Genomic DNA, 13,324 nt, shown 5'->3' on the forward strand with positions numbered 1-13,324 from the left:
TGGCAGACAAAGGACTGAGTGAAAGGCAATGTTGTGGATTGAACTGTGTCCCCCCGCCAAATTTCCTATGTTGAAGTCCCAACCCCTAGTACCTCAGAATGGAACCCTATTTGGTGATAGAGCCTTTCAAGAGGTAAAGTTAAATGTGGTCCTACAGGTGGGCTCCTATCCATGTGACTGTATTTGGCCACAGGGCCTTCGAAGAGGTGATTAAGCTAAAATGAGGCCAGTAGGATGGGGCGGGCTACATCAGTGTGACTGGTGTCCTCATAAGACGAGAGAGAGAGAGAGAGACAGACACCAGGGAGAGGTGCAGACACAGGACAGGTCATGTGAGGACACAGTGAGAAGGCAGCCATCGGCAAGCCAAGGAGAGAGGCCTCAGGAGAAACAGACCTGCTGACCCCTTGATCTTGAACTTCCAGCCTCTAGAAATGTGAGAAATAAGTTTGTTTCCGCCTCCTGGTCTGTATGATTTTGTTACTGCAGCCGTGGAAGGCGAGTGCAGACGGTGTGGGTTAAGTGGCAGGAGCGAGGCAGAGCAGTGTGAGGTGAGGCTAAGAGCTGTGGACACTTGGGGTCCAGGGCCAGGTCCAGGTCGAGGAGTTCTGCTGTCGTCCAAGAACAGTGCAGAGACATTTACAGTTTGAAGCAGGGATGTGTCCGGAACAGATCTGCTCTTTGAAAAGATTTTTTCGGCTGTGGCATGAAGAACTAAGGGATGCAGGTCAAAATAGGTGTGAAGCACTTACGGTGCCTCGGGGCCCTTGGACTGGAGCAGTGGTGTAAACACTGCACGTGATGAGACAGATGGGACAGAAATTCAGGAGGCGAAACTGACAAGACCTGGGGATGTGCTGGGGAAGGAAGTGCGGGAGCTCACGTATCAAGAGGGCTACAGAGTCTCCTGGTTCTCAAAACAGAGATGAGCATCCCGACTTGTGACTCAGATAAGAAACCCTGGGAAATTATCAGAACACGGGAAAGATCATAAATTCTCTTTAGCATGTGCTAAGTTTGAGGAATATACAAGGCAACACCGTCAAGTAGGATGTATAACTGGAGTGGAAAGCCACTGTCCAGCTTGGGATACAAACTGTGAGCTCTCTGCATGTAGGAAGTAACTGGAGCCAGTGGTATGAATAGTTGTGCTGAGAGAGAGGGACCAGAGAGAGGACCCAAGAGGAACAGTTAAGAACTCCTCACAGTCTAAAGAAGATGTGGTCTATATGTATATATACATATTGCTCAGCCACTAAAAAGAATGAAATAACGCCATCTGCAGCAACATGGATGGACCTAGGGATTATCACAGTGAGTGAAGTAAGTCCGAAAGAGAAAGACAGAGACCATGTGATATCACTTCTATGGGGAATCTAACATACGACGCAAATGAACTTATCTACGAAACAGAAACAGACTCACAGCCATAGAGAACAGACTTGTGGTTACTGAGTGGGAGGGGGGTGAGGGAGGGAAGGAATGGGAGTTTGGGATGAGCAGCTGCAAACTAACTAGTATATAGAGGATGGATCAATGACAAGGTCCTACTGTAGAGCACAGGGAACTATGTTCAGTATCCTGTGATAAACCATAATGGAAAAGAATATGAAAAATGTATATATATGTATAACTGAGTCACTTTCTGAACAGCAAAATTAACACAACATTGTAAATCAACTCCACGTCAATAAAATTAAAAAAAAAAAAAGAACTCACATTCAAAAGCCACATAGCATAAGCCTGCAAAAAAAGGAAAGGCAGGAGGGCCAGAATCAGTGCTGTTGAGGAATCCAAGAGAAGGGGTGCTTCAAGGAGAGGGGGACAAATGTCCTCCAAATGTCACTGCAACGTCACGTAAAACAGACTGCAACATGTCCACTGGACTAGTGACAGGGAGGTTACTGGTAACTTCTTTATAAACAAATTTGGGGCCAGCTGGAGAGTGAATAATAGTGACTGAAATGGGGACACTAAGTTTGGAAAACTTAGATCTTGGGGGGCTGTATTCAGCCGGATGGTGGCGACAGAGAGAGAGGTCGAGGCCACTGAAGGGACTCTGTGGGTCAGGGCAGGGTATTCTATGGCATTTAAATTTTTAAATGGAATTAAATTAATTATTGAAAAAAAAAGATCCATAATTTAGGAAAAACCCCAGTTGATAGCACCAAAACACTGAGAAGCTGGCGGGGGATAGGAAAAAGCGAATTTTCTTCTCCAACTGCTTTTCTTACAATGCTTATTTCTCACAATTCTATAGAAGCAGCTTCAAGTGTGTTTTTATGTTAATTTTAAAATTCATGTGCAGTGGGGAACTCCCTGGTGGTCCAGTGGTTAGGTGTCTGCGTTCTCACTGCCAAGGGCCCGGGTTCAGTCCCTGGTGGGGGAACTAAGATCCCACAAGCCGCACAGGGCAACCCCCCCCCAAAAAAAAGAAAAAAAAAAGATTGAATTAATGTGCAGTGAAATTGACTTTTTGAGGGGTGTCCAGCTATATGGATTTTCACGCGAGTACCCATTTGTGTAACCTCCAACTCCATCGCTTCCCAAACTGCTATCCCTTTGTGCTCACACCCTCCCCCAGGTAACCACAGCTGTTTGTCACTAGAGTTTTGGCTTTTCTAGGATGTCATATACATGGAACCATACAGTATTTGACCTTTCCAGACTGGCATCCTTAACTCAGCATAAGACCTTTGAAATTCACCCAAGCTGTTGCGTGATGCAATAGTTGTTCCGTGTTATTGCTAGGTAGTAGTATTTTATTGCATAGATATACCACAGTTCATATATTCACCCACTGAAAGACATATGGGTTGTTTCCAGGCTTCAGCTATTATGAATAGAGCTTCTATAATCATTTGTGTGTAAGAATTTATGTGATTTCTCTGGGGTAAACAGCTAGGAGTATGATTTCTGGATCATATGGAAGGTATATTTTTAAAAACAGCTTTATGAAACATTAAACTGGACATATTTAAAATGTACAGTTATGTAAAATTTGACATTTGTATACACCCACAAAACCAACAACACAACAAAAGTAGTGAGATATCTATCACTCTCCCAAATTTCCCTGCACTGCTTTGTAATCTCTCCTTCCTACCCTTTTCTGGCATGCCTCTCCAAGCCCAGGAAGTCCCAGATCTGCTTTCTGTGGCTCTAGATTAGTTTGCTTTTCTCAGAGTTTTACATACATGGAATCACACAGTAGATACTCTTTTTAGTTTGACTTCTTTCACTCATGATTCTTATGAGATTCATCAGTGTGTATACCAATAGCACAGTGATTTTCCATTGTCTGGATATACCACGATTTGTTTATCCATCCACCTGTTCGTGGATATTTGGGTTGTTTCCAGTTTTTGATTACTGCCAATAAAGCTGCTATGAACATATGTGTTCACATCTTTATGTCCAATATACTTTTGTTTTTCTCTTGGGTAAATACTTATTAGTGGGGTGAGTGGATCATAAGGTGGGTGTATGTTTAACGTTTTAAGATGCTGACAGATTTTCCAGAGTGGCTGTACCATTTTGCATTCCCACCAGCAATGTGTGAGAGTTCCAGCTGCTCTGTACCCTCACCCTCACTAGCGCAAAGTATATATTTTTTCTTTTTTCTTTTTGTACCATCTTTGTTCAATTTTGGTATAAGGGTAATAGTGACCTCATAAAATAAGTTACAAAGTGTTTTTCTCCCCTTTTGTGAAAGATGTTGTGTAGAAATGGAATTATTTCTTTTTTAAATGTTTGGTAGAATTCATCAGTGAAATCATCTGGGCTTGGAAATTTCTTTTTCTGTAAAATTTTTAGTGGCAAACTTAATTTTAAAAATAGTTACAAGACTACTCAGTTTATCTATTCCATCTAGGGTGAGTATTGGTCATTTGTAGCTTTCAAGGAATGGTGCATCTCATCTAAATGGTCAATTTTATGTTTGTAGAGTTGTATACTTTTCATGGCTCTGGGGAAGCGTGTAGTGTTACTTGCTTTCTTGTTCATTATGCGGTAATTTGTGTCTTCTCTCTTTTTTCTTTGTCAGTCTAGCTAGAGGTTTGTCAGTTTTATTTATCTTTTCAGAGAACCTGCATTTGGTTTCATTGATTTTTCTCTACTAATTTTTTTATTTTCAATTTCACCGATTTCTGCTCATTTTTAAATCATCTCCTTTGTGGTTGCTTTAGGTTTATTTTGCTCTTTTAGTTTCTAAAGATTTTATTATTGACATAGGACCTTTCTTCTTTTCTAATAGGAACATTTAATGCTGTAAGTATCCCTCTAGGTACTGCTTTGGCTGTGTCACACAAATTGATATATTGTTATTTTCATTTGTGTTTTGTTCAACATATTTTATAAATTCTCTTAAGATGTCTTCTTTGATTTGTGGGTTATTTAGAAGCATCCTGCTTGATTTCAAAGTACTTCTAGATTTTCCTATTATCTTTCTGTTATTGATTTCTAGTTTAATTCAATTATGGTCAGAGAACATACTTTGCAAGATTTTAATTCTTTAAATTTGTTAAGGTTTGTTTCATATCCCTGGATATGGTCTATCTTGGTGAATGTTCCATGTGAACTTAAGAAGAATGTGCATTGTACTTTTGTTGAATGGAATGCTCTATAAATGTCAATTAAATACAGTTGGCCAATGATGCTGTTCAGTTCTTCTATATCCTTGCTGATTTTTCATTCTACTACTGCTATAGATTACTGAGAAAGGAGTATTGAAATCTCTCCCTATGATTGTGGATTTATCCTTTCAGTTCCATTAGAGTTTGTTTCAAATATTTTGATGATCTGTTGTTAGGTGCAGACATACTTGGGATCATTCTGTCTTCTTGGTGAATTTACACTTTTATCAATATGAATGTCCCTCTTTACCTCTGGTAATCTTCTTTGCTCTGGAGTCTAGTATGTCCGATATTAATACAACCACTCCATCTTTCGTTTGACTAGTGTTTGCATGGCATATATCTTTTCATCCTTTTATTTTTATCCTACATATATCATTATATTTGAAATGAGTTTCTTGTAGACAGCATATAATTGGGTTACATTCTTTTAATCCATACTTACAATGTATTTTAATTGGTTTGTTCAGACCATTTACATTTACTGTATTTATGGATATGTTTAAATTTCCACCTACTATTTTATTATTTGCTTTCTGTTTATACCCTTTGTTTTTCTTTCTTCTATTTCCCCTTTCCTGCTATCTTTTGGGTTAAACATTTTCAGTATTCCATTTGAATATATCTATTGTGTGTTTTTTTTTTCTTTTTTTACTGTATCTCTTCCAATCATTTTTTTTAGTGGTTGCTCTAGGGATTACAATATGTATACTTAACTTTTCATTATCTATTTAGGATCAATATTTTATGACTTCATTTGGAAATTATAGGGCCATATAGATAGATCCCTTTGCTTTCCCGTCCTTCTGTTTAATTGTCTTCTAATATACCCATGTACATTGAAAAATCTCATCAGACGATGTTATACTTTTTGCTTTGAACTGTCAAACATATTTTAAAGAACTCAACAGAGTTAGGTTAGGTTATTACATTTACCCAGACAGTTACCATTTTGGTTACTTCATTCATGATCTTTTAGGTTGCCCTCTGACATAATTTCATTTCTTTCTAGGACTTCCAGCGGTAATTCTTACAGAGCAGGTCTGCTGGCAATGCAGATTCTTCTAGGATTCTATCACCTGACAGTGTCTTAATTTCTCCTTTATTCCTGAAGGATCTTTTTGCTGAGCATACAATTCTGAGTTGACACCACTTTCAGTAGATTGTTCCACGTCCTTCTGTTCTCTATGGTTTCTGATGAGAAACTGACAGTTGCTTGAATTGTTTCCCCATCAGTTATGTGTCATTTTTCTCTGTTCACTTTTAATTTTCTCCTTTGGCTAGTTTTCAGTGGTTGGTTATGACATGGCTAGGCATGGAGTTCTTTGGGTTTCTCCTATTTGAGGTTAGCTCACCTTCTTCAACCTGTAGGTTTATGTCTTTTGCCAAGCTTGTAAAGTTCTAAGCCATTATTTCTTCGAGTATATTTTCAGCCCCACACTCTTTCTCCTCTCCTTCTGGTACTTCGATGACATGGATGCTAGATTTTTTTGGAACTGTCCCACAAGTTTCTGGGGCTTTTTTTGTTATTATTTTCAATCTTTCTCTTTCTGTTGTTCAGATTGGATAATTTCAATTGATCTGTTTTCAAAGTTCATTGACTCTTTCCTCTGTCATCTCCATTCTTGAGGTTTGTTTGTTTTTTAATTTAGCTACTTATTTACTTACTAGTTATTAAATTTTTCAGTTCTAAGATATAATTCTTTTTATCAGATCTAAATTCACATCTTATATACTTTAGTTAATGAGTAAAAAATAAGAGAATTATATAACCTATGCACTGTGTTTGAAAAATTAGAAATAAAACTACTAATAATAGCAGCCACCATAAACTGATCTACTGCTACATACCACAAACTATATCATGTGCTTCTCACAATAATCCTAAGAGATATCTTGACAGTATCACCATTTTAGAGATGGGAAATGGACTCAAAGACTAAATAACTGCTAGTTTAAAATCAGTAAGAAGGATAGGAAAGACTTAAGAAAAGCAAGAAGAATAAAATAAAGACAGCAAAATTTACAAAGAAAACAGGAAAAATGGTAGCATTTAGAACTAAACACAGTCTTAACAAAGAACATCTACACATATACTTACATACCTGGAGTACTAAAGTATCAGTTTTGTACAAAGTTAGAACATGTTTCCTATAGGGTCCACCTAACACCCATAACAAGTTATTTAACATGTTTTATTGGCAGGGGAGAGAGAATCCTCTGACCATTCTCCTACTGCTAGATGTTTTCTTTGTAAAGTCATGTATTCCTCATACTACCCTAGGAAAAACTAAAAATCCCATACTTACAAAGAATTAGTTAATATATAATACACACAACACATTCCCCTTCTTTAGAAACTATTAGAAAGCACGCATGCATATTGCATTTCCTAGGAGAACAGATGACACGTATGCCTGTGTGGATCCCCTACCCATCCTCTGGGCTCTGGCCCCAGGCCACCTTCCACATGGTCTAAGGACTCTGCCCTCTGAATCCCCCTGCTTTGTTTGAGCAGAGCTCTAAGTCAAGGATGGAAGTTCCCTGTCAGCAAAATCAATGGATATGGCCAGTCGTTGTCTTCTTTGATCTTTCTGTAGCACCTGGAACACTAAACCTTCTCTCTCCTCACTGTGGCCCTTCTCTTCCATGGTTTTCCCTGTCCTGCTCTGGCAGCTCTTCTTCTTTTTTTTTTTTTTGGCTGTGTTGGGTCTTCGTTGCTGCACACGGGCTTTCGCTAGTTGCGGTAGCGGGGGCTACTCTTCATTGCGGTGTGCATGCTTCTCACTGCGGTGGCTTCTCTTGTTGCAGAGCATGGGCTCTGGGCGTGCAGGCTTCAGTAGTTGTGGCACGTAGGCTCAGTAGTTGTGGCTCACGGGCTCTAGAGCGCAGGCTCAGTAGTTGTGGCGCACGGGCTTAGTTGCTCCACGGCATGTGGGATCTTCCCGGACCAGGGATCGAAACTGCGTCCCCTGTATTGGCAGGTGGATTCTTAACCACTGTGCCACCAGGGAAGTCCCTGGCAGCTCTTCTTGTTCCCAAGGCTTTTGCAGTCATTCAGGACGCACATGCACGGGGTGGCAGAACACTGGAGTCCCTCAATGCACACATTCTCAGCTGAGGTCAAACGAGTTGACACTCTGCCCTCTGGTTTCAGCTCTCATGCTGTAAACTTGTGTTCTTCTTGTGGTCTATTTAGTGCCAGGTTCTTCTCATTTTTGTGCCTTTTAAAAATTTCACTGTTGAAAACAACCTCCACATGTAGGGCTGAAGTACCATCTAGTGTTCCTGACGGCAAGAAGGCTAAAATATGCCTTATGGAGAAAAAGCTTCGCTGAGCTTTATTCAGGCGTGATTTATAGAGCTGGTAGCTGTGAGTTCCATGTTAAGGGATCAACTATATCCATCAATTCAGGTGTCTTTAAATAGAAACGTGCATCCAACCAAGTGATGTACGGGTCAGTGGATGAAAACGTGGGGACCAGAGGCTTGCAGGAACCTAACTCTGCCTTCCCCCGGAAGCAGTGGCTCGGGATTCACGAGTTCAGTGTTTGCGGTGACTTCATAGACCATAACTCCCATGAATACCGAGAATCCACTGCATGTTAAGCCCTGTCCCCTCTGTGGAGTTCCGGCTCTGTGTGTACAATTTCTTGCTGGATATCTGGATGTTCCATAATATTGCAAATCCAGCATGTGTACCAAGGGAGCCGTCATCTTCCTTATCCCCCTCCCCAACCCCTACCCTCCTCCTTCCCTCTGCCACCGTCTTATTTAAGGCATCTCTTATTCTCTAACTTGAATGAAGACAAGTGTCCTAGGTGACCTCCTGTCCAGGTCTTTGTCCCACCTCCACCCTGCTGTAGGGATTCTTCTAAAGGCACCACTTTTAAAAAATTCAAGTATAGCTGCTGTACAATATTATGTAAGTTACAGGTGTACAATAGGTTGATTCACAATTTTGAAAGGTTAACTCCATTTATAGTTATTATAAAATATTGGCTCTATTCCCCGTGTTGTACAATAGACCCTTGTAGCTTATTTTATACCTAATAGTTTGTACTACCTTTTAATCCCCTCCCCCTCTCTTGCCCCTCCCCCCTTCCGTCTCCCCACCAGTAACCACTAGTTTGTTCTTTGTATCTGTGAGCCTGTAAAGGTGCCAGTTTTATTGTGCAGAGTGCACTATATCTCTCTGAAGCTGCTTCAACAGAATCTTAATTTCCCCTCACCTCACTCCTGCCCTGTTCCTTTCCCTTCTCCACAGTGCTGTCAGTGATCCTTCTAAAATGTACGTCACCTCGTGTCACCTCTCTGCTTCCCTGCATCTTCCTATTACATCCACAATAAAAGGCCTAAAAGTGCTACCTGATCAGGCCCTCCACTGTCTGACCTCATCCCCCCCGATCATTCCACTCCAGTCACACCAGCTTCCCTGCTACCCCTTCAACCCATCAGACACACTCCTACCTCGGGGCCTTTGCACCTATCACCCCCTCTGCCCAGAACTTCTCTCTTTTCTCAGGTAGCTGCAAGGGTAAAGAATTCACAACACAAATGATTCTGCTAAAATGGCACCTTCTCAGGGAGGCCTCGCCTGACTTCCCCATATAAAATCACACCCTCCTCCTCAGCTGACTCTCTACCTGCTTCTTCTACCAGGACTCATCAACCACTGACTGACTATCTCTAACTGTTATCTGTCTACAGCTACTTCTATTAGCTTCTGTCCACACCTTCTCTGTGGAACGAGAGCTGTATGAGCGTGAGAATGTGCTGTCCTTCACGTCTGTGTCCCCGTCACTCACAGTGATGCCCAGCACATGCGTGGTTCTCAAGTGTTCGTCAATGGATGAATAAATGCCTAAAATCTAGTCATGGTTCCGTCGAGCCTTAAGGATAAGCCCCAAATTCCTTAATATGCCCCCCCCATCCCCGCCCCTTATCTCTCTGGTGTCATCTCCCACCTCTCTCTTTTTTAAATCATACACTCCGTCAAAGTAAAGCACGTATGTTTTCCAGAAGCCTCTGTAGCTCTTGAAATCCCTATCATGCCCTTCACTCTGTCACCCTTTTTCCTCGGCTAAACCCTATCACGTTTTAGGTCTCAGCTCGGGCTTCGCTTCTTGGAGAAGCTGTTCTTGGTGGCTACACCTTCCTGCAGCCTTAGGTCTTCAGCAAGCAGTTCAACGCACGAACAGCTTTCCCAATCACCATCCATTTCAATGAGCTGACAACTTATTGGCCTTATTGCTACAAGCTCCTTCATCTTTTTTGTTCCCAGACTTTAGCATGATAGTCACTGTCTAGTGTATGCTCACTACTATGGAGTGCAGGAGTCATTGAACAGTAATATATAGTTGGTAGTTTCACAAAAGCCTTGGCAACCAACACGAATCTGTGACGCCATTGATTCAAATGATGAGTCTAAACAAATTACCTGACTTTGTTCATCAGTTGAAACAATGGAATGAGCATTTTGTAACTATTACTGTGAGCATCAAAAATGTATATAAAGAGTTTTAAGGGTCACAGATGATAAGGATAGGAAATCACTATAAACAAAATGTAGGATCTCACCCCCCAAATATATTTCTAAAGCTTGATGACTGAAGTTTAGTTAATGAGGGGCTGCTGGGGGAACAAAACTGGGTTCTATAAGGTATTATACTCATCACAGATAAGGGTTATTGTTTTCAATAGCTTCTCTATTTTTTATAGAATATACTTCACAGTTAACTAAAAAGTTTGACGTTAAAAGCCAGTTTCTCAAAGATCAAAGATCTCACACAACCATACAAATATTTACTTTGTAAGAATAGAAACCTAATGCTCAGTAAGCTACATGTGTAACAGCGATTAACCTAAAACTTCAAGCAGGTGCCAAACAGATGAAATAGTTGCCAAAGCTCTTTCACTTGAGCAAATTAGTACATGATAACACACAGCATTCAAACACAACCCTGTAGACATGTTAACTAAAATCTCCAAATTGTTTTTACAAATGAAACAAAAATATTGCTATCAATACGATACAATTATAATTCTTGATATAATTCAAGTATTAAGGGATTTGGGATCATAGCCATTATTTATGGAAGTCATACTATGTTTAATCCTTCTAATAATTCTACAGTTAGTTACTATTCTCTCTCTTTTGCTGTTTAGATGAAGAAATGAAACCGTATACAAGCCCCATATCCCTGTCCTTTGAAGTCAAAGGCTTTTGCTTTAGTCTCCCAGGCCTCCCTTGAGTCTCTAAAGGCTGGCTCAAGAGTTAATAATTAGGAATGTCAAGATGTAAAAACAAAGAATAGCTGTTAGGCTGGAAAACTGGTAACAATTTAGACTATAAATCCACCACATAGCAGAGTCACCAAACTCCCAGTTCCCTGAAAGATAGAAATAAAGGCCTGACACATATCCCTTAGTTGTTTTTAAGGAAGCAGACCCCCTCCAGATGAAAACTGCTGACAGCAAGAACGAGAAGGTTGAAACCAGAAGGTTGATGGTGCTTGAAACTTGATGCCAACCAATCCAAGAATTGTGCATGAGCTGATCACACACCCTAGGGCCCCCTCCCTCACACTGCCTTTAAAACCCCCTCCGTGGAAGCCAATGGGGAGTTCGGATCTTTTGAGCATGAGCTGCCCGTTCTCCTTGTTTGGCATCCTGCAATAAATGCTGTACTTTCCTTCACCTCAACCTGACGTCAGTAGACTGGCTTCACCGCATGCAGGCGAGGGGACCCAAGTTTGGTTCGGTAACAGAAACTGGGCCTTAAAGAGGCCGATGACGTTGCTTGTGGTAACAATGATGCAAAGCCAGGAGTTTTTAGAGTCTGCAGACACCAGAGCTCACGTCCGTGAAAAGAGACCACAGCCAAAACATTCATGCTGACAGCCTGTGGAATTTTTAACTCAAAACTTTCAAAACAAATCCTTCCATACCATGAAATCACTAAGACGGCAGCAGTGGCTACTGGTGACACGTGTCTGTATTGTCTCTGCGCTATGACACATAGAATTATCATCTAGTTAGATCTGCTCACCAGCAGCCTCAGGAGAGAAGGGTTTAAATGGCTTCAGCTCATCGGCGATGCACACACTTACCTAAACTTGACCTTGTGTTGGATCTTTCTATTATGGCGTGTTTACTGGGATTGTTCAAGACAGAGCGTTTGGCCAGTGAGATGTCAGCGGTGACCCTTGTGATGGAAATCCTGTTGGGGAAAAAGCAACAGAGGACTCTGAGGTTATTCATTGAATAAAAGGGGACAGAAGTGCATGCCCCAAACTCATCCAAGTATTTTATTTATATTTATATATATATATATATATATATATATATATATATATATATATATATATATACACAGACACACACACACACATATATGTATATGTGTGTATATATACACACACACACACACACACACGCACACATGTACATACACAGTGACCATATTTTCAACCCAAAAAATGTTGGGGCACTTAATCGTTCATTTTTTAAAAATCCTGCACTTACCTAACTTAGCATTTATTGGTTGCTTATCAAGTGCCAGGCATGCACTCAGCATTATTTCATTACCCAGACTATCTCATTAAATCATTCCAAAAACTTTATTTATTTAATTTTTAAAAAATTATTTATTTATTTGTTTTTATTTTCGGCTGCCTTGGGTCTTCACTGCTGTGCGCAGGCTTTCTCTAGTTGCGGCGAGTGGGGGCTACTCTTTGTTGCGGTGCGTGGGCTTCTCATTGTCGTGGCTTCTCTTGTTGCGGAGCGTGGGCTCTAGGTGTGTGGGCTTCAGTAGTTGTGGCATGCAGGCTCAGTAGTTGTGGCTTGCAGGCTCTAGAGTGCAGGCTCAGTAGTTGTGGCACACAGGCTTAGTTGCTCTGTGGCATGTGGGATCTTCCTGGGGCAGGGATTGAACCCGTGTCTCCTACATTGGCAGGTGGATTCTTAACCACTGCACCACCAGGGAAGCCCAATCATTCCAAAAACTTCAGCGGAGAGGATATCCTCCCACTTTTGCTGATGAAAAAGAGTGACTCATAGGTAGATCGTTTCTCCACGGCTATATATTTACAAAAAGTGGTGAACCTGGGATTTGAACCCAGAACTCCTGACAGCCTATATTCTTAGGCCCTGTGCTATAATCCCTCCCACAGTATGGTGCTGTGATAGCCATGAGGAATAAATAAGAACAAGACAAACAAGGTCTTCCTCAGTGCTGAGAGTCTAGTAGCAGATATGGGTCATAAATAAGAAAAGAAATTAATAAAATGATTACAGGTTAAGATGGCTGTTCAGAAGAGGACACAGAGGCTGCTGTGACAGACAGTCATGAGTTGTGGGGGTCATTTTAGACAGGCTAGAAATGAGAGCAACAAAATCTGGGAGGTGGAAAGAGTAGATGACTTAGACTGGAGACTTAGCCGAATAAACAAGCCAGCAGTAGGGAAAGTGCAGAGCAAAACAGGGGACTCACAAAACCTCTGAAGAAGAAGGTGAAGGGGGGACTAAAAACAAGAGATTTGGTTAGAAGTCTGTTTCATAGTTAGATCCCTCCACCTCCCCTCCACTACATCAAGCCACAAGGTGGCCATCCTTTTCCCGTGTGGTGTGAGACCATAAGTTTAGTCTCTCCAGGCAACAAAACAGAGGGCATCTGGCCAGGGGATGCT

General features: G+C 41.1%; 1 protein-coding gene across 2 annotated transcripts in view; it reads right to left on the bottom strand.

Annotated features, from left to right (window-relative positions):
* Positions 1-13,324, bottom strand: part of CACNB2 (calcium voltage-gated channel auxiliary subunit beta 2) — a 146,478-nt gene that overhangs the window by 15,004 nt on the left and 118,150 nt on the right. For both annotated transcript variants that reach the window (XM_059909959.1, XM_059909968.1), the window contains exon 9: positions 11,747-11,856. In XM_059909959.1, the coding sequence (XP_059765942.1) occupies positions 11,747-11,856 (110 nt within the window). The remainder of the gene's footprint in view (positions 1-11,746; positions 11,857-13,324) is intronic.

The sequence above is a fragment of the Balaenoptera ricei genome, chromosome 2 (assembly GCF_028023285.1).
Source record: "Balaenoptera ricei isolate mBalRic1 chromosome 2, mBalRic1.hap2, whole genome shotgun sequence".
NCBI classification, from domain to species: Eukaryota; Metazoa; Chordata; class Mammalia; order Artiodactyla; family Balaenopteridae; genus Balaenoptera; species Balaenoptera ricei.